General features: G+C 37.9%; 1 protein-coding gene across 1 annotated transcript; it reads right to left on the bottom strand.

Annotated features, from left to right (window-relative positions):
* Positions 1–770: 770 nt before the first annotated feature.
* Positions 771–23,916, bottom strand: GOPC (golgi associated PDZ and coiled-coil motif containing). The gene is made up of 9 exons (XM_048295998.1): positions 23,602–23,916; positions 10,624–10,788; positions 8,324–8,347; positions 4,928–5,103; positions 4,490–4,655; positions 3,162–3,257; positions 2,239–2,403; positions 1,380–1,560; positions 771–853 (listed from the first exon to the last, which is right to left on the bottom strand). Exons 1-9 carry the CDS (start codon positions 23,875–23,877, stop codon positions 771–773), a joined length of 1,332 nt encoding a protein of 443 aa, XP_048151955.1. The 5' UTR covers positions 23,878–23,916.
* Positions 23,917–25,352: the final 1,436 nt, after the last annotated feature.

A 25,352-nucleotide genomic window follows, 5' to 3' on the forward strand; every position in this document is an offset into this window, starting at 1 on the left:
TTGGAGCAAGTTTTAAATGGAACAAATGGTGGTGAATTTAAATAAAAACAAAAAATCCAAAAACCTCACTCATGAGATTATCATGGGCTGAAGGATCATGATTAGCAAGCACTCCACTGCTTATGTGGGGTTTGATAGTCTTTGCTCAAATAAAAGCTCTGGTGTTTTTTTAAAATTACAGGTTTTTTTAAAACTGTAATTTTTTAATTTTAAAAATGAAAAAAAATTTTAAAAAGAAAGTGTTTTTTTAAATTACAGTTTAAAAATCCTAAATACAAAACACATGGATGCAATGGAACAAGTCTTCCCCCCATCTGTCTAGGGTTAAAGCATGTTTCACACCAAACTGAACATCAGTTGTCACTTTAAAACATCCAAGGGTCAAAACTGGGCTGGTCACGAATTATTCTGCTTCCTTAGGGACATCAATGAGATTAAAAGTGGAACGTACTGAGGTTATCCATTTTAGAAATCCCAAGCTTTGGTGGGATTACTCTTTTATTATTAAAAGAAATTCATTTCACATGCTGTGTGTTAGATAACTTCTGTGTGTCACGCAAAAGACAGTTTTCCACATTTAGAATTGCTCACAACGAAGCCCTGAGGTAACCGCCTTTTTTCCAGGCAACAGTAATACAGTTCCTTTTGACATTTAATCATCCTTTTACAACCTACACTAGTATATGCAACTTTAAGCAGTCAATATTGATTATCAATTGTTCCCAAAGATGGGATCTGTCCAGGTTTCTGGATTTTTTGGTTGTTTGTTTTTAGGATAAAGACTCAGCAGAACGGGCTGAATTCCCCAGGTCTCCATTTTCATGTCCATCAATACCTGGCTTCTTATCAAACACTGCAAGTTAAAAAGAAAAATTATTTAAGGAAAAAAGCAATCTTGGGAAGGACAGATCAGTGATCCTTGTTTCAAAAACTGGAATGTTTGCTGAAATCACTACTAAAATTAAAGCTAACAGGTTTTTAGCAGAACGTAGTATTGCGGGACAAAGGGAACTGTTTCTTTACTTTTCTGATTTAAAAAAATGTATCTGAAGTAGCCAACAACATGAAGTGTTAAGGGGAATTAATAACTCCCAGTTCAGAGGTTGGAAAAGGTAAGAATAAATTTGAATTTCAACCTTTGGGAAAAGATGACCATGAAAAAAGTTCGTAAGTTAATTCAGTTAATTCAGTTGTACCTAAGTAAACCAGGCCAACCAGTGAGGGACCAACCAGATGAACTGACAGTCTATTAGTAGGTTAATTGAACTGACAGCAGAGATTAATTTTACAATGAATATAAAAACAGTATTTTCCAGAAATTGGTTTGCATATTGAGACTTCAGAATTAAACTGCATGTAACACATTTTAGAAGATTTACCTTGTGAGGGTTTGACATCCACATTTGCATCTTTTCTATTAGAACTTGAATTTGCACCTTCTTCCAATTCATCAAGATATAAACGGTAACGGTGTCCACTCTCATCCTCATATTCTACGTTTTCATCATCCGAATCAACTTCCGGAGCAACGTACACTACTTCAAATTCGATTTCGCCTCTCTAAAATGCAGTGGTAAATACAAATTTACTTACTGCTGCACAGCTACCCAGCAGGATTACCAAGATGAGATAGGTTACTAAAACAATTACATTTTACTGTTGTGAACACATTTACAGCTGTGTTGAGTATTTTGGATAGGTATCTGAGTTAAGTTTTTACTGACTAAAGTAGTACAGCTCTATAGCTAAGCTTTACCAAAACTGCCCGAATTTCTTACATGCCAGTACATTTCAAACAGTGATTTCTAAAGAGGAAGTTTCCTGATAAATTAAGCACAGCTTTTAACTGTCTGAAAATGGGAAGCAAGGCAGGAAGAAGATTCTAGACCACAAAGCACTTGAGAAACATTGTTTGGCTGGAGCTGTTCCGTCATAAGAGTAAAGTGTATGTCACTAAATAGTTATTTCTGTGGGACAATATAATAAAATTATTTCCGCCAGCATTACTGAATAATGATTAGCCAATACATGTGTTTAACTGAACCACCACTGACCCAGCATTTTTCTCCTTAAGTTGCAAAACATAAGAGGATTAAGTGTAAGGTGATAGAGCCTCAAGAATCACTGTAGCTTAGCGTTACACTGTACTTAACAGCAAACACTAAAATTCAAGGTAATTCAACAGGCAGAACACAGGGAGCACCTAAACGTGCCTATGGATAACAGGTCCAAACTGACCTGTTGGGAAAGAATAGTTACAGCTTCTTTATGTTTGGCATCTCTTAGATTAACTCCATTTACTGCCAGAATAGCGTCACCAACATGCAGTCCTCCACATCGATCAGCAGGCTGCCCAGGATGGATTTCAGAGATCAGTATTGGAACACCATGCTCCTTCCCACCCTATTACAAAAAAAAAAAAAAGCAAATTTTCATTAACTGAGATGCCTTTTAACATAAAATTGACATTTGGATAGTAGTTCCTAAAGTGCTTATTTCAACTTCTATTTTAGAAAATTAGAAATCATTCTTCAAACAAAGAATGTTTAAGAATGTGTGAGCTGCTTCCCTTAATTCTTCTCCCCACAGAAGAATGGAAAATTTCAAGTATGTACTTAGAGTTAAAGAAGGCAATTCTGAATACTAATAAAACTATAAAATCATATACAAACTAATGAAAAGTAGAAAACCTCATTAAAAAAGGCATATCAGGCACCATATTGACTTGTAAGAAACAGTATTCATATTTAGAATAAAAGTATAATAGTCAAAATTTTCCAAATTTGTTGTAAAAAGTTTATACAGCTTGCCAATACAGATACTTAAAAAAAAAGTTACAATCACAACAGATAATCTTAGGATGGTCAGGTCTCAGACTGTCTCTGCTCTTCTAAATACTTACACCTGGAATTACCACTGGTTAATCTGCTGAAGTGTCTATACCCTACACTTAAGTCAAAATCGTAAGCTTAACATAAAGTAGCAATTATCTATTTCATAATCTATCAAAATGAGTCTTGAAGCCCTCTGACCATAGTTATGGATTTCAGTATGCTTTTTTCATGTGTTCTAACAACACATTTACTGATCCACATAGTTTACAGAAGTAGGAATACAAACTTGATGCTACTGTGTCATAGAAAATAAATGCAAATATTTACTGTGATTGAAATTCCTAGTCCTTCATGGTCTTCTTTAACTAGCAAAACTTTTCTGATTGGACCAACACCTTGACTCTTCTTTAAGGCATCAGGATCCTAGTTTGATAAAAAACAAACATAGCACAAACATAAATGTGTGAACCAAAACTGATGCATTTCAGCATTTGGGGTTTTTGTAATTATATACAGGCAGTGTTATGAGTAACAGAGTTTTAGACTAGCTCCAGGCAGGACAAACTTACAGTGCCCCTTTACAGAAAATGTATGAAATCAGAAAAGATTCCTCATTATGCACCCCTGATGAGAATAATTATTTAACTTACTTCAGTGCTGATTAATACACAACAGAGAATTTAACTTCAAAAGAAGAAAATCAGCCACATATTAAAACTATTAAGGGACTACATGAGAAGCGCTGATCACTGCTGAAATGTAATATGATGTAAACTCATCTTAAAAGTAACCAAATGACAGAAGATGATGTAATACACTCCCAAGGAAGAGGTTGCTTGCTCGAGTTTATTTTTATTGTAATAAAAATAAACCACACCAAAAGCCATTGAACACAAATCTAAAAGAGAGGCTAAATAAATTAAGGTTTGTTTTCCCTTGTGTTAAGTCACTGACGCCATTATGCATATCCTTAGAATCACAAATACACATATTTGTCCACCAATGTTTTACATGCAATTAGCAACATAAGAAGTAAGATCCATCTGACCAACTAAGGTATTTAGAACAGATCAAAGCAAAGCACTTTACTGAAAATGTTTGGGTTTATGCACTGAACATTGGGGTGATTAACAGGACATGTGCCAAGTTTGGTGAGTTCTCCCAAAGACACTCACAGTGAAATGCTGTTTAAAGGTTTTGTTCTAAGAAGTACCTTTAGGAGGAAAAGAAAACAACTTACAAATACTTATTTTACAGAGTGTCAATTTATATGGCCTTTTAAAAAAAGAAATTAAAAACCATTTCAGTTCAAGCTAATCCTAAAAACTTTATTCTTGGTTTTTGTAAATAAGCTAGATCCACATTTTGAAGCCTAGGTTATAAAATTCTGCTGTTAAAGTTGTATTTGTACACATAAACATACATATTTATATCAGAGATTCAATTTCCTAGGTAAGTCAAAGGAATTGTATCATCTTCTGTGGTCATTTAGAGGGATCTGCTAGTCAGCATGGAATTGTCCTTCAGCATACAAAGGAAAAACGTATTTATAAGTGACATTTGAAAAAAACACAGTACAGAAGTGAAAACAATCACAAAGATGAAGTAACTCATGTCTAGAAATCATGAAGGAATGGCTCATCTTTTCAACTTACATGTCCTGGTGGTGCTTGCATTGGTCGTTTGAGGTCATTCCGACCTCGACAAGCTCTAATAACAGTTTTGTGACGGTGAAGGTGTATTTCTGCTTCCAGCTGATTCCACAGCTTGTCGTGAGCAGGGCCTTTCATATCTCGGCCCAGTAACTGAATCTGCTGGACCCTACATAGTGACAAAGAGAGTAGAACAATGCTGTATGGCAACTGAAAGAGCAATGCACTCTAAGACTCATACACTTCATGTGGCTACCGCACATGGTCATGCAGCAATCAGTGCAAGAACCCCAGGGATTTTTACTTCTTCCTTTTGTTAATTAACTGGAAACATGAGACTTTTCCTACTTAGTCTTAACCTTGAACCTGCCTCTGGGGATGCAAAGGAAGGAAACAACAACAAACATCTCATGCTAAGGGACATGGATTGACTTCACATACCTTCCAGCTAGCTCCTTATCTAAATACTTGGCTGCCAATCTTGCTCCATAAACCTCAGCCTGAAGCACAGCTATGTGTCTACGGAGGGCTTCATTCTCCTTCCTCAGCAACTTCACCTCAGCTTCCAGTTGAGCTTCTTTCACTTTTTCCTTCTTGTTAGCTTCAAGTTCTCTCTCCTTTATAATGACAAAAAACAAAACAAAACAAAACCAAACAAGAAAAAAATGTTAAAAAGCTTTTATCCGAGTTAGTAATGAAAGAGCACTTACTGTTTCTGCATACACAATCTGAAATTATCCTCCTGTGTACAAGACATGCATGCAAGGAAAGAAATAAAAAAGAAAGCAGGGACTCTGGCACTACAGCTAGTGGTTTGCATACTATCCTATGCAAAGGTGGCAAAATTTAAGTAGCCTGAATATCATCCGTACATTTTCTTGTCTTGCAAATGGGAGATTCAAAGTTAAACAATACTATTTTTAAAACAGAAGAGGAACTATGAAGACACTAAATATTTCAATTTCACCAAATTCTTTAACTATTATGATGATGATGACATGGAAACATAAGTCCATATGTCCTTAAAATGACAATTATTTTCATGCAAACAACCAAGAAATGTCCAGCCAGAGACATTTCCAGATTCTGAAGACCATATAAATAAAGCCAGGGATTCTACACATGAAGATGCCCACCCTGACAAACCTAAAAGAAAATTAGTGCAAAATAGCTCTGTTAAAAAATAATCAACCAACCAACCAAACAAAACAAAAACAAAACCCACACTAAAACCACACTTTAGGCAAGCTATCTCCCTGTGCCTTACCCTCTGAAAATGGAATTATGGAAATCTAAATTAGTCCCACATTGCTCCATCCCAAATGTACAGAAACTGCATAGTCATTACCTGTTCTAATACCCACAGTACTGGTGCAAAAGGAATTAGATTGCTAATCTACAAAATCTACTTTAAGGAGAGCATGCTTGATTACTTGTATCTTTTATATCTTGCTCTGCATCCATTTACAAAGTGGGGGAAAACTCCCACCACAAACCAGGAAAATAGTAGACACATGGTCTAATACTGTTTCCTTTCAAAAATGGCTGTCAACTGAAACAGCAAAAAAACCTAAGTTCACCATAATGCATTTTTGAAGCTATCTGGAGTACCCAAAAAAACCCTTTCTCTGTACCTGTACCAATTACATTGTTAAACAAACAAAGGAAGTGCTACCAGAGAAGCAACAGGCCAGATAGGAAATTTTACAGAACTGGCAAGACAAATCTGTTATCGAATTGTGAATATACTAGTCACTATTCCAAGCCTGGATATAAAACCATTAATATGGTCAATACTGCCACATTTGAGAAATTAAACAAGGCTGGTCCTTCCAAATGGAGTTATTTTCACAATAGATATATGGAAGTATTTATTGACTTTGCCAGAAAGTCAGCTCTGAATTTGACAGACTCTACTATCTCCCTCATCTGTTAAATACTTCTATCAGTTAGAAGAATAGAGTACACACCGATGTACATGTTGGTCAAGAATTGCCCAGCACAGTGCTCAGGAGGAGCAGCTCAAAGATTACTTGAAATCCCTGGCACTTCACTTCCTGCCCTTCCCATGATGACCCACCTTCAGATCAAGTCTGGCCCATACGCATGTTAGAACACACGTCACACAGAGCCAGTTCTGGTCTCTGGCCTTTGAGTTGGGGCTCTCTTGTGAGAATGGCAGCAAATCTCTTTCTGAACTGCAGGAACACTACTAAGCCAAGAATTTTGACCAATCTACATTTCAAGAATAGGAGTTTCTAAGATTATACAAATTCTTTCTATTATTATTTTGGTCTTGGGCTATTTTAATTACAAGAATTCAAGAGTGCCACCATGCTTGAGGAGTAGGAAGGGTCACAGCTCAGACATAACACCTGTTTTACAGTAGCTGCAAAGCCCATATAGAGATACACTGATCCTGTTAGCTCTGTTCCTATTGTCACTAATGCATTAATGTGCTCTAAACAGTACAGGCTCCCTGTCTGTTCACTTTTCGAACATCTTTTATTTGACAAATATAAAAAGACAAAGACTAGAATTTAAGACAGACATAGTCCAACCTCCCTCAGACAAGTGAATTGCTGAAGTGATCAAAGGTTCTTGATTACACCAGCAAATTTCATGCAGCACATTTTACAGTATTTGTACAAAGCAGCCATCTTAAACGCCCTCCAGACTCAGATTTTCCACTGATTTTCTCTGAATTTCGTTTGCCATTTAAATTAAAAAGGAAGCCAAATGCTACATTTCTAATAAAATCACTTTTAGTCATGCATTTTAAATGTTACACCTAAAATACAAGACAAATGCAGTCCCATAGAAGTTTTTTCTTCCTTTTTTCTCCATTATTATGATTGCTGTTCTGTGACTGAGGTGGAAAATTACACCCAGAAGCTGATCTTCTATGGACTGTCTCCAACTGATCACCACATGAATTAAAACAAAAATTAAAAGGTTTTCAATACAGAATCTCTGAAGATGTACTGAAAGAGCATGTACTATTTTGAGTGACTGTCAAAAGACTTGACAAAAGTCTCAAAAATGTTTAAAGAAATCAAGGAACTTAAGTTATAGAAGTTTCATTCTCTCCAGTGTTCATAGTATGGCATAGGTTCTGAAAACAGAAAACGTATTTTCTGTTGGTAATATTAAAAAAAAAACAAACACAGGAAGGTTGAAGACTAAAGCTTAGTTACCAGCTATCCTGTGGCCTCAAAAAGCCAAATACTGAGTAACAATAATGCAGCATATAACATAATAGAAGTAGAAAAGCTGTTTAGAAACCTTTCAAGTCTATCACTGTGAAAAGATAAAAGTCAAGTTTGCTTTGTTTTTTCTTTGTATCTACGTATTATTGTGTTCATATGTTTTTGGCTGTTACACCAGCCAGTTAAATCATGCCCATGAAAAAATAAGAAAAGGGAAATAAAGGAAAAAGTGAAGCATTTTTAAAAAATACAACATGCAGAATACTTCATATTACACTCATAGATGTGTACAGTGTTTATGCTTTCAAAATTGTATAACATCTGAACATTTTTTGAGATACTGCCAGAACAATCTTTCAGAATGTCAGGTTGCCAGATATCACCCCAAACTAGCTGTAGCAATAATAAATAGAATACATACAGATTTAGGAAAGAGGGCACCACATCTAGAAAAGAAAAATCAAAATGCAAAGGAAGGAAATTCTTTACACAGCATCTTGCCAACTGTTGGGAAGAAGGAACAAGCCAGATCTGTTTTGCCAGTTTCTGAGGCCAACATATATATAAGTTGTTGCACAAAACAAAAGCACCGCTTAAACATAAAAAAAATAGCAATCAGCATACTTACCATTTCATCCACAGAAAGGACAGACTTAAGACAGAAGAAAAGAGTTCCATAATTAGAGAAACAGGCAATAGGAACTTAAAGAAAATGCAACATAAATTACTTACTCCAAAAGGACTTCACCAGCACACTGTGTATTTCATTAGATGGCATAAAGAACAAGCACACTGCTACAATTTTATTTAGCAACAGTTTTGCTATTTTGCAGTGGAATTTATTAACAAACCTTGTTAAAAACTTAACCTTACTGTAGTATTGAAAACAATACTTTCTCCTAAAATATCAAGAATCTCCAAAAAGAATAGCAAGATAATATAATATACATGAAAGAACCACAGAAAAATCCATTCTATAACATTACACAGATAGTAGATTTTTTCCTTTCAGAAAGGACAACATAATATGAGTTAAAAGAGGGACATAGAGAACAGGCAGAAGTATCAGAAAAGACATCAAGTGCAAAAATGCAAAAAAAAAAAAAATTTCAACTAGGCAACTTCATACTCTCACGAAGAGTTATTATGAGTGCACTAAGAAAATTCACCACTCCTAAAAATGGATTTGGCCTAAACTACACAATTATCAATTTCTTAGCAATCTAAATATCTTAAAATGTCCTAGTTCACCACTATATACAATTTTACAGATTATAGAGTATACATTTATGCTAAGAGTCTGAAGAGTCTACATACAGGAGTGTCTGTCCCTCAAGAAAGCAGGAAGTCAACTAGTACAGAGCTTTATTTCCCCATTGCACATTCTGTTGACACAGTTCTTCTTTGCCCTCAGAGACCTTCTGACTGCCAGAAGGTCAGCACAACAGTTTTTATTTACCCAAACATCAGAGGTCCCATTTTATGGTCATTTAAGGGGCCTCAAAACTTTTGCTTGTTCTAGCTTTGCACACTTTCACAGCTTTCTTTATCTACAAGAGTTGAAAGTTGAGCTTCTGTCCATTAAAGCTTTGAATTCCCTAAAAACAAAGTAAAACAAACTCAAATCGCTAGTCCTCATATTTATAAAAAGGAAAAACTAAAGGAAATTGAGCAGGGAATATCAGTCTAAGCTGTTAATAAAGTTCAATTTCAACACAGATAAAACCTGAACCAATGTATGTAGAATGTATTTATTGTCACCTGTGGGAAGACTGCTGTCAGTAGCATGGAAATTTAATAGATCTTTAGAAATCATTTATAACAAGGTAAGAAGAAACAAAAAGCTTTAAAGTATTAGTCTCTGTGTTAGCCAGAAGTTAAACCTAACTAACAAAATTTGGGGACCAGAATCACTCACAGTGATGTGTTAACTTAAAAAGTTTGCTACATGTAAACCTGCAGTTTAACACTTACAAAATTTTGGAGTTATTTAACTAATGCTTATTTAAAAGCATCACAAGAATTATTTAGAGCTCTAAATAAACTTCACCATACTGTAGTTATAATTCAGTACAGAATAAATTATGTGTGGACAATCCAGAAAATGTTGCTCTTATACTGAATATACAGCCATGCAGCCCTAGAAAGACAGCTCTAATCAATTACAGCTTTTGAATCTGAAACACAAAAAAATTTGGGTTACTCCTGTTGTTCCGTGATTAGCCTAGACATCCTTTAAGACTTACAGTCTACTACTGTGTCTTATTGCACATTAATTAACAGGACAAATTAGCAGAATAGACAAATGTTCCACACATGTTGGGAGTAGGTATTTGCAACCAAACTGCAAAGCAATTTTAGAAAATCAGAGACTTTGATTCATGCCAACAGTTAGAAACCACATGTATACAACACTAGTCTTTTAATTTACAAAGTCATAGTATTAGAGCCTGAATCTGTGGAGTGGCTAGTAACAAGACAGTCTGTGCTCTGGCTATCAGTCAATGCCAATTAATAGCATAAATTAATTATTGTTAATTTTTGGTGGGCTTTATAAAGGTTTGAGTTTTAAAAAAGTGTGCAGTTTATTGAGTTCTTCTATTACAGACTTCTTCTATTATCTTTTGCAACTTCAGTCTTAAGAAAAGCTTTATAAATCACAAAAATATTTTCTTCTTTTACTTTGAGAAACAACTAAAAATGGTTTCTTTAAAAATAACTTCTTAAATCCTTATTCTTTATTCTGATATTATTTATGTTATTTTTAATGGTTGCTAAAAACCAACTATAAATGTTATTGAGAAGCAAAAAAGTTAGTATTTTTAACATGATAATTTGTAATCAGCTTATTTACAACTTCCAAGGAAGAACTTCAGCCAGGAGAGGAAGAAGAATAATATAATCCCACATTCAAGCTGCCATACTCACCAGTTTTGCCTTAATAGCCCCAGAATCAACATTCTGACCAGTCTTGGCATGTAGTTGAAGCTGAACCGCGTGGAGCTGCAAAAGCTGATCGTGCACTTCCTTTTCCAATACTGCTTTCTCTGCCTGTGTTTCTGTCAGTTCAGACTTCAGATCAACCAACTGTGCCTGTGAAGATATAATCCATCATAGTAATGAGAGCAAAGATTAAATGGGGTCACCAGAACTGTGACACATAACTGCATTTGCTGGTACATGGATGCTGTACATGGTGGAATACAGGTTCAGAGTACCTGCTGTCACACATTCCTCTGTAGCCCAGCTTTAACTCTGCATCATTTGCAGGGTTTTCTCCCCAGCTGCCAAAATTCATGCACCCACAGAACAGGCAGCAAACAACCACATTGCCAAAAGCAGCAACAGCTGAGCTTTCCCTCACACAGACAACCGCATGTGATGCTGATGTCCACTCCAAAACAAGGCAATGACATTAAACCTCTGTAGGATTTACACCCTTACCAATGTAAACACAATTTTAAATTGTAGAATTATTAAATCTTACTGAAAAAAAATTGCTCAAAGCAAAATGACAATTATTTACCCAATGCTGAAGTCAAATAATCCTATTTACAGCTATTATCCACAGTTTAACTGAAATAGCAAATTAGTTGGGTAAACCAGAAGCCACTAATGCCCCTAAAATGCATATGTAAAAAACTGTAAATAAATATTAACTCTTGAAAAAGTGGTTTTGAAACATTTTAAAAACAATTTTCATGTAGGGTTTATACCTGGAATGAAAGAACAAATACTAACATGTTTACCAAGTTACTTGTTATCCTTAAGTTCAAGTAGCATTTTATAAGATAAGCTACATTTAGATAAGCTTTAAGGCTACTATTTGCCAAAAAAAAAAAAAAAAAACCAAACAGAATATGATGTCGGGGGATTTTTAGGTAAATTCCCACAGTATATTTTTGCATCCAAAAGATTTGGAAGTAAAGACCAAAATGAAGAAGTGACTAATTCTTTAAAAAAGCCCTCTCATATTAAAGCGGGGTATTTTAGGTATTTTAACCACATTACACTAACATTCAAATTAACAGTGAATCTCAAGTTGCAAGGCAACTTGCTATAAAATGTCTGTATCTGTTAATGAAAAACAAGCAGGAAGGGTTTGACTGTCAGTGGGGAGTATTTACTGGGTCTAGCTTCAGGTACATAACTTAGATGGACGGCCTCCTCAAGGTTCAAGTAATTCAGAGATAAGCAAGCACTTCCAGAGGTGATTCAGAGCACCCAGAGTGTGCAACTGATGAGATGGATCAAGCCAACCTGCAGCATGTGGCTGCCAAGAAGAACAATCTCCCTTCCAGGCTCTTGGCTATGCCCTTTAGTCCGTATCTCTGGGACTGAACAGAGCAGAACTACCTCCCCCTGTCCCTTGACATGGAGCCTGAACAGATCAGGCCAGCAATTACTTTTTGCCAAAGAAACAGAGCTGCATGCATTTTCACCTTCCAACTGCCAGAACTGCAAAAAAACTTGAAAAATCTGTAAACCCTTGAAGAACTCTAAAGCAGAAATTGCCTTTTACAGAGTTAAGATGATATTTAAAATACTACAGAGTCAAATAATTTCAGAGAAATGAGCTACTTACAAAGCTGCATTGTTGTCCCCAGTGACCAGCCACAGTTAAAATCTCTCTGCTGTGGTTTACCTACCCTCTAACAAAAGCAGACACACACCTGAACTAACACAGCAAATGAAAATATCACCAGCACAAAAGCTGATGACATAGTACAGAGCAGATAACAGAGACCTTAATAAAGAAGGCACAGTTTGACCCAGTCACAATTTCACATAATGTGTAACAATATTTTGTTATTATTACATACTGTGTATTATTAGATCTACTTTTAAAAAAATAAGATCTGTCTTGCTCCTTTCTAACAGCTAGCATACTGACTTTTATTGCTTTTTTATATACACACATACTCTCTCATCCACTCTAATTCAAAAGACCTGTAGAATGGCAAAGTGGCAGAACAGTTAAAATAGACCAATTTAACATTGTCCAGCCTCATCTAGTAAAGAAGAGCAGTTGGAGTTCTGGTGGGAAGAAAAAACAAATTTATTTCCCTGTGCAAATTACAAAGCAGCAAGAATGATGGCCACCAGCTTTGCAGGGTGAATGATGCCCCAAAAGTATCACAAAAAAACTGTCAAACGCGCAATAAAAATTAAAAACAGTACTCTGCATGTAACCTACCATTTAAATTCATATCCTGCTGTTTTAGTCATAGAATCATTGAATCACAGAATGCCCTGGGTTAAAAGGGACCTTAAAAAGACCTGGTTCCAACCCCCCTGCCATGGACAGGGACACCTTGCACTAGACCAGGTTGCTTGGAGTTCCATCCAACCTGGCCTTAAACACTTCCAGGAATGGGGCACTCTGGACAACCTGTTCCAGTGAGTCACCACCCTCACAATAAAGCATATTTTCCTATTATCTAATCTAAACCTACTCTCTTTCAGTTTGAAAACACTCCCCCTTGCTCTGTCACTACATACTCTTGTAAAAAGTCCCTCTCCCATCTTTCTTGTAGCCTCCCTCCAGGTACTGTAAGGTCTGGATAAATAAAGAGCACAAAATAAAAAAAGCAAAATGAGAAATGGTATAAGCATATATCATGGAATTAATCTGTTTACACATTATGAAAAGTCATAAATTTATGCCCAGGAACAGATGCAGGCACAAGAGTCACACCAAAATGCAAACACAGCAAGCTGCTTTCAAATCTTGTGATCTACTTTTATGAAGGCTGACAAATATTTACATTACTTCACAGAAGTCCTGCCATTCTCGGCTTGGCCAGCTCACCTAATTTTCCTTTATATTACTCTTACTAGCACTGTTTTTTTATCCAAATTCCCCCAATTTATTATAAAGGAAACATATGGAAGGACTGTTGGAAATTCAACATCTCTACCTTCAATTTTGGAAGCTACTCAGTAAAAACCAGGGACAGGGCAGAGACAGCAGAGGAAATGATGAGCACAAACAAGCACTGTCAGTAAGGCCATTCCTCCCCAGAGCACCATTCACTGCATTAGGCAAGTGTTCTACAGAAAGAGATGGTACCAGATAATATAGTATTTCAATTTGTATAAACATAACAGGATAAACACAAGGATCAACTAGTGCTACAGAAGCAACTGTAGTAATCCTTCAATTTGGAGGTACTCTCCCACAAGACTGTCAAAAAGAGATGACATTTATTTTGGTCGTCACCTGCAACTGCCCTACAACTTGCAGAGAAGTCAGCTGGGGGCAGAAGTTACAAACATCCACTCACAGGAGACCACTGAGCTTCATGGTAAGGTGAGCTCAGGAAGAGCCACCAAACACCAAATAGAGAACAGAAACTTTCACCGGGGAACAGTAAGGGGCAGAGGCTGAAGAGAAGGTAGTGTGTTTAATTTTGTAACATCCTTTTAACTGTAACTTGCTGATTGGGCTGAAAAAGGAACTCTTCTGGGCAGAATACAACTGTGCAGATCAGCAATTACCGCTCATTAGCAAGCACCACACTGCAAGGTTACACCTCAGTTTCTCTCTGCTCCCTCATTCATGTCCCTGCCCCAGCCAATGCACAGCAAACAGCACAACCAAACTGTGGTCACAGAAGTAGGATTTAATCATGAAAATCTACACCTAGACCTACCTGAATCAAGCAGGCAGGACATGAAGCTACTGCTTCAGATTATCAACACAGGCTACTTCTAACTTCTAAATAAAAGTCTACAATTCAAGTAAACTGGAGATCTTGGTCAAATTCATCAAATAGCAAAGCCCAGCATTTATCTTCCAAACAATCTAACACAGAGACGATACGAGAAAAATAGTTTTGAAAGGCTTACTAAATATTTGGTCAATTTTGGGGCATATTTTGCCATTTACCAAGGTTTTTTTTTTTTCTCAGAGGTCTTACAGCTATGAAAATTAAACACCAATTTCAACTGAAATAACTCAAGAATTTATAAACTACTCTTTTTATTCCCATAGGAGATAAAAGAAAAGAAATAATGGCATTAAGCAGTTAATATTTCTTCCATGGAAAATTCAAAAATCAAAAAAAAAAAAAATACAAAAAAACCCCTCTAGGCAAAAGAGTCCAGACAATGTCCTATTTTTAATCAACAGTCCCTATTTCCTGTTCCAGTAGTTATGAATTATCAAAAAATTGAGTTTGTTATGAATTGTCTTATACTGAATATGTATTTTAAATTGGCAATATAATAAATGCTATCTTAAATGCTGGGGTTAATTGCATTTTTAGTCATGGAGTACTTAAAGTCTTAAGTAGTGTTTTTCATCAGGAGTCTCAGAACAAAATGACATCATTTAAGCCTCTTCCAATTAATTTATATAATATTTTTCATATGATGGTCTGAACTCTCATCTGTACATTTTTCATAGAAAAGTGACCATTAGTTATTCTAATAGAATAGTTAGAATAAATAACCAAAAATAACTTATTTCTATTAGATCTCAGACATACTCAAAGATCTTATACTAAGTTCATATATTGTGAAGAAAAAGAATGCGGACCTTGCCCTGAATAACTCACAACATAAATACATCAAGGAAAGGATGAATAAACGTAACAGAGAAGTACAAATACAGAGGTATCTGTACAGAAGTGCACAACAGGAAGCAGACAGATGCCATGCTAAAACCACAAGTTTGCTCATAAGCATCACTGCTTGAGTGAGGCACTAGAAGATGGCAATATTACAACCTCTGAAGATCTAAAGCATCAGGGGGAACACACAGAAACTGAGAAAACTTCAGCATGTGGGATGATGGTGACTTACATACCACGGTGACAGGAATCAACCTCTCACTACTGACAGGGAAAGCAGTTGCAGGGGGGTGAGGGCCACACTGAGAGATGGTGGAGCTACATAAAGTAATGACAATGGGTTTAGCTTTGGGAAAAGCTTTGTCATTTTCTGAGCTATCATTGCAGCACTTTCTGCAATATAGATTAGAGTTTCATTTGAGCAAATCGGTGTAAAAGATGTCTATGACTTACACATTGTCCAGTTGTGAGCATTCGAAGTGGAGCCAGGCTGAATTGGAAAGCTGGGCCATAGGCTTGCATACTAGGGCAAGACAGTGCCACTATTCACCACACCAAATAAAAATGAGAGGAAGACCTGAATTCCCTCAAAGTGCAATGAATGCACGTCTTGGTATATGAATACCTAGCTCAAAGAGAGTCTAAGCATAATTCAAACATAGTAGAAAACTCACAGATTTTTCAGCAAAGGGAAGCTAGATACATACAAAAGTATCCATTACCAGCCACAAGTGACTAAAAGTCATAAACCAAGCACTCATCAAATGCCTTTAGTTTTCATTTAATTTCAGGCCTTTGGAGTACACCTGATTCATTCTCATGCCAAGCCTTCTAAACTCATAAAGGTCTGAAAACTGTTTTTCTAAAGTAAAAGATTTTTTTCCCCACCATATAATCTCTGAATGCCAGCAGCTAGGAGCTCATTTCGGAATTTCCCAGTTACCTAAACAAGACTTTCTAGTGCCATCATTTATCTGTATGACTACATTTCTCCCTATTTTGCCTTCCTCCCCTGTTGATTTGAACTGAATTAATTTTCAAGATTCAAACAAAAGGAGTAAAAGTGTGTATGATTAAAGTTCCTACAACATACAACTTTTACCCTAAACAGCTGCTAGTAAGAAAGAGTGACAGATTAGAGCTCTTTCAGAGGGGAAAGTGGGAAGAGCCAGATATTTAGCTAATTTGTTTAATCCACCCAGAGGCAGAAGACGACAGCCCAGTGTACAGGCAGCACACGTGCAGTTCTGAGCTAGAGACTGAGCTGCTGTCTCGTGTCCAGCCAACTAACCAAAAATTGTAGAGATGAAAAGGCAAAGGAAAGGATGCTGTGATGTGGAAACTCCCAGATCATTCAGGGAATGCCTGAATCAGAAGGTCTTGGTGAATTGAGAAAGTACTCAACACTTCCATTTCCCACAAATCATGAGATTTCCAAGCTCCATTGATTCTGTTACTAATAAAACACCTCTGGTGTACATATATATATATATTTAATAGCTAATGTTCAAGGACAGGTCCTTAGGTATCTTGCTACTGGATGAAACCAAAATTCACAGACAAATCAAGTTTATGAGGTGCTTTTACTTCCTCAGCAGCATGCCCTCATGTAATTTACACTAGACTCCATAAACTTCATCAATATATGCACTTACGTATTTCAACATTCACTCCTGATCAGGACTATTAACCTTCTGATTCAGAGGCTGCAAGACCCAGGATCATGAAACACACTACAATGCTGCAATTACTCTGCAGCTTCTGTCCCGGCATATGCACAAAAAAGCACTATAAATATCAAGATATGACACTAGCATATCTTGTACATTTGCTTAACTAGCATGTCATATCTGCTTCCCATTTCATTCTGGGGGCATTTTTTTAAAGACAGAAACGTCACTTAAAGGCAACACAGGTTAAAAAAAAAAATCTTTAATTACGCTTTACAAACAATGAAATCATTATTCTTAAGTGTTCCCATAACATTACACAAGTGCAGGACAGAAAACAAATTTACAGGATGTGACAGCTGCAGCTCCTACAGCCTGAAGTCTAAACACAGTCAGACACCAGATATGCAACAACAACAGAGCCTGGCCTGCACAACCCACATACTGCCAAGTTTTCATGGGGACCCCTAACTTTGCATCAGCCCCTTGATGTGAAGTAGCCGGAGCTCTCAATTATTACGTTTCTCTAATTGCTAGAAGAAAGGTTTGTCTCCATTATCTCACCAGTATCACCTTGCCTACAGCTCTCCAAAAGAGAAGAACACTCTACCCTTCCTCAGTCTTGACTATTTGATTCTTCCAGCGTACTAAGCAGCATTTGCTGCAATTTCTCACACAACCCTATTAAGTTTAATGGACTCCTTTGAATGAGAAACCATGAAACAGAGCAGAGCCCTATTAATCTCACAGTGCTCCTTGCAAAACTAAACAATGTGACAGCACTGTACAAAATGAGTTTCTGAACAGACAGTACACTTGGAAACCAACATTTCTTAGGATAACGCCCCCCAATTTCACCACAATGCTTACAACTTGTCAATGACGAAAATGTTTCAAGAAATTATTTGAAAAGACTGCAGTGACAAATTTTTAAATTATATTAAAAACCTTTATTTCATTATTATTGTGACCCCAAAAAGGACATATGTAACTTCGAATTTTAGCTAACATTAAATTTAACAAAACAGTCTTTATCATGTGGCTAATAATAGCATGAGCAACAAAATTTATGACTACTGACTCCCTAAATAAACACTACAGTAGTGGAACTATGTAAGTAGTCTTGGTAAAAATGTAGTGTATGATACCGAAGACAAAAATGAATCGTAAAATAATTTCACCCACTTTTATTATATCCCACACAGAATACAAAGGACATAAGCATAAGACAAATGAGTTACTCCATTTCTCAGGCTCTATTCTAGTCCTGACAAAACATTCAGAAGAGTGGTCAGCAAATTAAAAGGATGCAAAGCAACATTTCTACTTTTTTATCTTCTCTGCTGAAGACCATTCTGGACATGTAATTATCTGCACACTTTTCCTCCCAACAACTAAAAGATAACATAATAATGATACCACATCTTAAATAAAGCATGTTAAAAATTTGGTTTCCATTTACATAAACAGATACATCCACCAACATTTTTATGCCTGTGACTGATCTTTTTCACCTTTGTCATTAAAATACCTGCTACTGTTTCTTGTTAGTGTTTTACTTTTTGCTTGACTCTCTCATTCTGTTTACACCTACTTACAGAAGAACAAATTACTTTTTTTTAAATTGCCTTGCTGACAGGGACAAATTTCTGACTGCCTCACAACGACTATTTTTGTCAGGTTCCTCACGCTTCTAGTTGTTTATTAGGAGGACACAAATCTGTTCTTAGAAGTCATATCAATAGTTTCATTATTGCCATTATTTTGAAATCCATACTAGCTATGCAACATAACTCAGTAAAGAAAACTAAGAAATACAAATTAATATACTGGTTCTCTCTCACTTCCTCTTTGGCAACTCCCAACAAGTGAGACAGGAAAGGAAAACACTTTATCCCATACAAAAATATGAAAATTAAATAGGATAGTTAAATTTGCATAGACGTATATAGGCTTCTGATACAGGAAAATATTAATTAAGTAGAGGCATAATCACAGTTTAAAAGGGCATAATTATTCTGATAGAAGTTATATGTATTAAACTAATGATAATTTAGTATATAAGCTGATTGGAAAATGCATGTAAATCTGCATTTCCTGAATATGCAAAAAATGCTCACATTTTAGGATATCAAATTAGCTGGACCAAATCTCACTCACCTGATTTTTCAAAAAAACACACTCTATCTAGTACCAACAGATTTCTATTCCAAAAGAGAAAAAGTATTAAAAGTCCAATTAATAAAATAACATTTTATTATAATGACATTTGAAAAAAGTAAGTTATTGCAGCTATTCTATATGTATGTATAGACATACCTCACAAAGGGAAAAAAAGTATCTTGGTCTTCCACAAGAGCATTTCTCACTACAAAATAAAGGAGAGAAGGCAAAAAAATCCAAACAGACCTTCCTAAGAAGGTGTATGGTCCTACCTTGATTAAAGTACTGCCAAACAACAGAGCAGGACTGTATCTCTGCAGTGTGTTCTGTAAGATGGACTCGCATGCTTATGGAAAGTCACACCCATAAAGCCACCTAAATTTAGCTTTTCCAGTCTGCAGTACAGTTTTTTCATAATTACATCTTCATATTACCCACAACATTCTATATGTGCTTTAACTGAATGGGTTACAAGTTACTTACAGAAGAATTGAGCTTATAGAAACATGTTCCTTTAAACCTGCTGATTCCAACTTAATCATGGACATAAAACTACATTTACCTTCTTAGACATACATGTTTTCCTTAGCTTTAGCATATACACAGGCTTAACACATCTGCCAAGATACAGGGTGTGCTCCACCAAACATTCCTTTCTAGCTTGTTCACTTAAAACTGCAGAATCAGATTGGCAGTCAAAGTGCCAGAGTTAAAGTCAAGCTCAGTTTTCACTGGCACATTGACCTACTTCTTTTATTTCTACAGAACTGCAGATAGACAGAACTTGTATTTTTTGAAATGGACATCTAGACAATGTCATAGTCAAGTGACAGTCAAACAGGAAAAACAAAACCTATGAACTGCTTCTCAGTTAAACATTTTCTAAAATCTCACACACTGACCACCAGCCTGCATCTGCTGATTTATATGGCTTTCCAACAGAGAACCACAAAAAATCTCCTTTAAAATGTCTGTCACCAATTCTAAAAGACTGAGGTCCTTGCTATCCTACTAACAAGACACACTTCTCCATTTTTTCACAATGAAATGAGGCTGATCTCAGGAATGACAGTGGCTTGTATTGCCAAACACCTTTATTTCCTCCTCTTTGATAAGCTACTTAATTCAACTCTGTCCTACTGTGACCAGCAGGAAAATTATGAAAACAAATCCCCCCCCAACATATCATTAGTTTAATTTAAGACTGCAAATGTTATTAGCACAGTAGTAGGTTCATAAACTTTCACGACCTTAAGCACAAGTAAATTTATTTGCATACATCTCCTGTGCATCTGAAATACCTTCAGGCTCCTTCTAAAAATAACCTGGCCCAGAATTGCCAACATATAGCTGCCTCTTTGGAAACTATTGTTTTCCTGGAATGCTTTTTTCACTATTCAGGAACATCCTCCATACAATATTTTACCTAGATTCCTCTCTCTAGCAGTAGGTATACAGCGAGACGGCAAAAAATTTTTTGAGAAGTCCTACAGCAGGAGCTTCCATTCACCAAACCTCAAGCTGTGCCTCTTGAAAGCAATTGTGCCAATCAGAGAATGTGTACGAAGCTAATAAAGTAGATAAATCAAAGCCTGAACTGCACTTCTTTATTCTTGCCTGCTTTGTTGTAAGACTCAACAAATTTGGTGAAGGAAATGGTATCCACAAACAACAGAATGATATTCATAACTTTTTGTTGTTTTATGAAATAATATCACTTATCCGGTAAGACAAGTCCAGTCAAATGCAGCTGCAGGAGTAAGCTTAGTCAGCTTAGATTCAGCCCAAGTATTATTTTAATCCAAATAAAGGTGTATTTCTCAAGATGGATCTAATTTATTGGCTTGAGTAAGTGTACTTAAGTAAACTATTACTGAAGTCATTTTTGTGAATGTGACAAAAGCTTTGTATTAAAATGTACAAGCACTATAAAATTACAATGGTGAGTTATTAAGAAATGATTGCAATCTTAAAAATTACATGAAGTACAGTAACTCGCATTACAAAAAAAGGAGTAAAACCACCAATCACATCCTAAACGCCAGTATTGATGTTAGTGATTTCTTTCAAACTATGAAATTGTGGTCTTCATATTGGTCACTGGGGCTTTTGACTAGAAATCTGTGCACATAAGAAGACAAGACACTCATTTCCAACAGAGCAGCTCCATCTTTTGGAGATTTTAAATGGCAGCTTTCATTTCAAGTTTATGACTCCAATAAACATGAGGTCCTAAAATTAACAACCTTCAAGGCAACACTAAAGTCTTCTAAAGGTCTATTTGAAAGATAAAAACTCCTTTATATGCATGAGGCCTAATACTACTCACAGTAATAAAAATACTTTACAAAGACTTTTTATTCAATTCCAAAGCACTCACTCTAGATTATCAGTATCATTTTTATCAAGCAATTACCTCAAGCACATAGATATACACAATAATTATGCTAATTATTAACAACTGCTAACTGTGCTCCTTTGCTTTTCAACTCGTAAGAGATTTAGGCACAGATCTTCAGTTCTTCAAGTGTTCCTGAAGATTTTAATTAGACACAAAAAACCTTTCAGGATCTGAGTTACATCATTTCCTTTCAAAATATTTAAGCTTGAAACAACCTTTCAAAGAAATCCATTCTCTTAAAATAACCTGAAAACTCAGCTGTTTTACATGTCTGTACACAACAACCCACCATAAAATAAATTCTAGTTATCTACCATAAACTCATAAATCTCATTTTACTATACTTATACTTCATGAAGCCTACTGTATAGGTTGGTACTGTATGTGTGTGCATATGTGTATATATATATATATATATATATATATATATATATATCTCTCTTCCCAGTACTGAAACATGTAAGACAGCATATCAACATAAACACATAGAGGAACATCACTACAGTAAGCATTCCAGTGAAATAAAGACTGGGATGAAAAAACCTCCTAGTTTAATGAGATCTTTGTTCTACTCTGAAAAATCCTGCTCCTCTGTTACATTCCACGGGTTCTTTTGCATAACAATGTCTTCATACCAGGAAGAAACCTGACTAAAACCAAAGACAATCTACTTACTTTACTTCCTACTGAAAGGCACACCTTCAGAAGAGCAGGTTACTGCTTGAAGACTCTAAAATTCTTTCATTATAATGAGTGTAACAAAAAGGACTGAAAGAAGGGAATTCTGTCTATTGAAGCACTTACAAAGCCCATATTTTCACGGTGTCTCAGAATTTCCCCTCTTACTCCTATATACTTACAAGTTAAAAGAACAAGCAATAAAAGTCTAAAAAGTATGGTCTACAAGAGCTACTGAAGAAACTGGAGGGCTTTAGCCCAGGGAAAGGTAACTGAGGAAGAAACATCAAAAGCCTTCTGATTGTAACTGAAAGACAAGAGGGCAGCTCACATGCACACCTGTACAGGACACCACAAAAAACACCTACTAAACCAAAGATGCTCAGCTTGGACAAATATAAAATGACCACGAAGTTCTCTGGAACCTCTTTCCAGAGCTCTCCAATTCTTTCACAGGCCAAAGGACCTGCAGCCCTGCCTCTATGCAGCATCAGAAGGAGGACAGAAGCCAGAGCCACGTTTGCTTCCCACCCTGACTGAAACTCTGTATCAGTCATGAAGAAAACTTTCCAATAGGAAGGCCAGTTATTATTCTCCTCACAGAATGCGCGACCTCTGCTATTAAGTCACTAAGCTTGGCAGAGAGCTATTTGATCTGCTTTGAAGTGTGAAGGAACAACAGGACCTGTCAAAGTCCATCCTCAATCCACTTTTCTGTTTCTTTTACTTGTAAGGAGGAACAATGTCCTCATTTTGACTACTGACTCTAAGCTTTAAGCACCTCGATCTTGTCTTTGTCCCTTCTTTTAAAAGGTTTTCCAAATTCACAGAATCTCGGAATCAATTAGGCTGGAAAAGAACTCTTGGGATCATGAAGTCCAACCTGTGACCGAACACAGGAACCATGGCAACCACACTAGGGCACTCGGTGCCACATCCAGTCTTTCCTTAAACAGCTCCAGGGACGGTGACTCCACCACCACTCTGCACAGCACATTTCAATGTCTAAGCAGCCTTTCTGTGAAGAACTTCTTCCTAATGTCCAACCTAAACCTCCCTCAGCCCAGCTTAAGACTGTGTCCTCTCGTCCTGACTCACTGCAAAGAGAAAACCAGTCAGCAGCATCTGTTGGCCAAGGCTCCTGCTTTCAACATCACAGAGAACTCCTCTGGCACGCACCGCTCCATGCCAGAGCTGGAATTACCAAACCCAGAGGGAGGATGGCCGCGGTCAGGCCCGAATCCTAAAACACGAGGCCTGGTGAACCCTCCTCAGCTGCTTCGGAGCAGGAAACGAGCAGGAAGAAACCCGGAGGAGCTCCCGCTGCCCCCGGGGCAGGGCACGGTCCACGCCGCCGCCACCCTGGCACGTCCGGGGATGCGCTCCCGGCCCGGCCGCGCCCGGTGCCACCCCTCACCTCCAGCTTGTGGTTGATCTGGGACACGGTCTGAGCCTTGTGGCAGAGCTGGGCGAAGCACGAGCTCAGGCTCGTCATCTTCTGCCGCCCCTCGTATGTGATGTCGGCCTGGTCGGGGTCGATCTCGCCCAGCAGCAGGTCCACGTCCACGAACGCCTTGTCGAACTCCTTCTCCAGCACCTCCAGCCAGCGGAACATGGACACGCCACCGCCCGCCGCCGCCGAGGCTGGGCCGGCCGCGCCCGGACCGCAGGGACCACCACCCGCCGCCGACATGCTGCCGCCCCCTGCCCCTCACACAGCACTGGCACTGGCACTGCCCCCGCCGCTCCCGCTCCCGGCCCCGCTCCCGCCCCGCAGGACGCGGCCCCGGCCCCGCTCCCGGCCCCGCTCCCGGGGCAGCCACGCAGGGAGCGCGGGGACGCGCGTGCGCGGCGGCCGCGGGGCCGCCTGGTGGTGTGGCAGGCAGCGCCGGCCGAGCGCCGAGCCACCGAGCGCCCCGCCCGCGCCGGCAGGGGGCGCTGCGGGCCGGCACGAGGTGGGTGTGAGGGTACGAGGGGCTCGTCCTGGGCGGGGGGATGGGGACTGTCCCCGTGTCCTTCCTGCGTCCCCGTCCCGGGCACATTATTGTAATTATGGCCATTTTTAGATTGACATAAAGTGCATACAGAAGTATGCTCAGTTGGTATATAGCAAAGAATAAGAATGTGTACGTAGGAAAGAAGAAGAACGCGGACCTTGCCCTGAATAACTCACAACATAAATACATCAAGGAAAGGATGAATAAACGTAACAGAGAAGTACAAATACAGAGGTATCTGTACAGAAGTGCACAACAGGAAGCAGACAGATGCCATGCTAAAACCACAAGTTTGCTCATAAGCATCACTGCTTGAATGAGGCACTAGAAGATGGCAATATTACAACCTCTGAAGATCTAAAGCATCAGGGGGAACACACAGAAACTGAGAAAACTTCAGCATGTGGGATGATGGTGACTTACATACCACGGTGACAGGAATCAACCTCTCACTACTGACAGGGAAAGCAGTTGCAGGGGGGTGAGGGCCACACTGAGAGATGGTGGAGCTACATAAAGTAATGACAATGGGTTTAGCTTTGGGAAAAGCTTTGTCATTTTCTGAGCTATCATTGCAGCACTTTCTGCAATATAGATTAGAGTTTCATTTGAGCAAATCGGTGTAAAAGATGTCTATGACTTACACGTTGTCCAGTTGTGAGCATTCGAAGTGGAGCCAGGCTGAATTGGAAAGCTGGGACATTTTTAAGTTTATGTGTATAAGGGAGGAGGAGAGGAAAGAGGAGTCTGCACTGCTGTATTCACCAATGTGATGAGCATGTGCAAACCACACAGCAGGATTTGCAGGGACACATCCATTGCTTGTCGAGTTCTGAGACCCATTGCATCTCAGAAAAGATGCGAGTTTGCAAGTATTGTATAAAATCATAGAAACATAGAACATTAAGGGTTGGAAGGGACCTTAAAGATCATCTAGCCCTAACCGCCCCTTCCATGTGCAGGGACAGCTCCCACTAAAACAGGTTGCTCGAGGCCTTATCCTGCCTGGCCTTGAACATTGCCAGGGGTGGGGCATCCACAACTTCTCTGGGCAACCTGTTCCAGTGTCTCACCAACCAGAGTAAAGAATTCCTTAATATCTGACCTAGTCCCATGTGGACTGCCCCCAGCACTTTTGCATCTCTAGAAGCACCAGTAAATGCAGTTGTAA

This window comes from Corvus hawaiiensis, chromosome 3 (assembly GCF_020740725.1).
Source record: "Corvus hawaiiensis isolate bCorHaw1 chromosome 3, bCorHaw1.pri.cur, whole genome shotgun sequence".
NCBI lineage: Eukaryota > Metazoa > Chordata > Aves > Passeriformes > Corvidae > Corvus > Corvus hawaiiensis.

Coding starts and splice junctions, on each gene's coding strand:
- GOPC (XM_048295998.1), bottom strand. CDS start 23,877: ATGTCGGCGGCGGGTGGTGGTCCCTGCGGTCCGGGCGCGGCCGGCCCA. Junction 10,789..23,601: donor AGATCAACCACAAGCTGGAG/GTGAGGGGTGGC, acceptor ATATCTTCACAG/GCACAGTTGGTTGATCTGAA. Junction 5,104..8,323: donor TCCTTTCTGTGGATGAAATG/GTAAGTATGCTG, acceptor GTCATTATAAAG/GAGAGAGAACTTGAAGCTAA.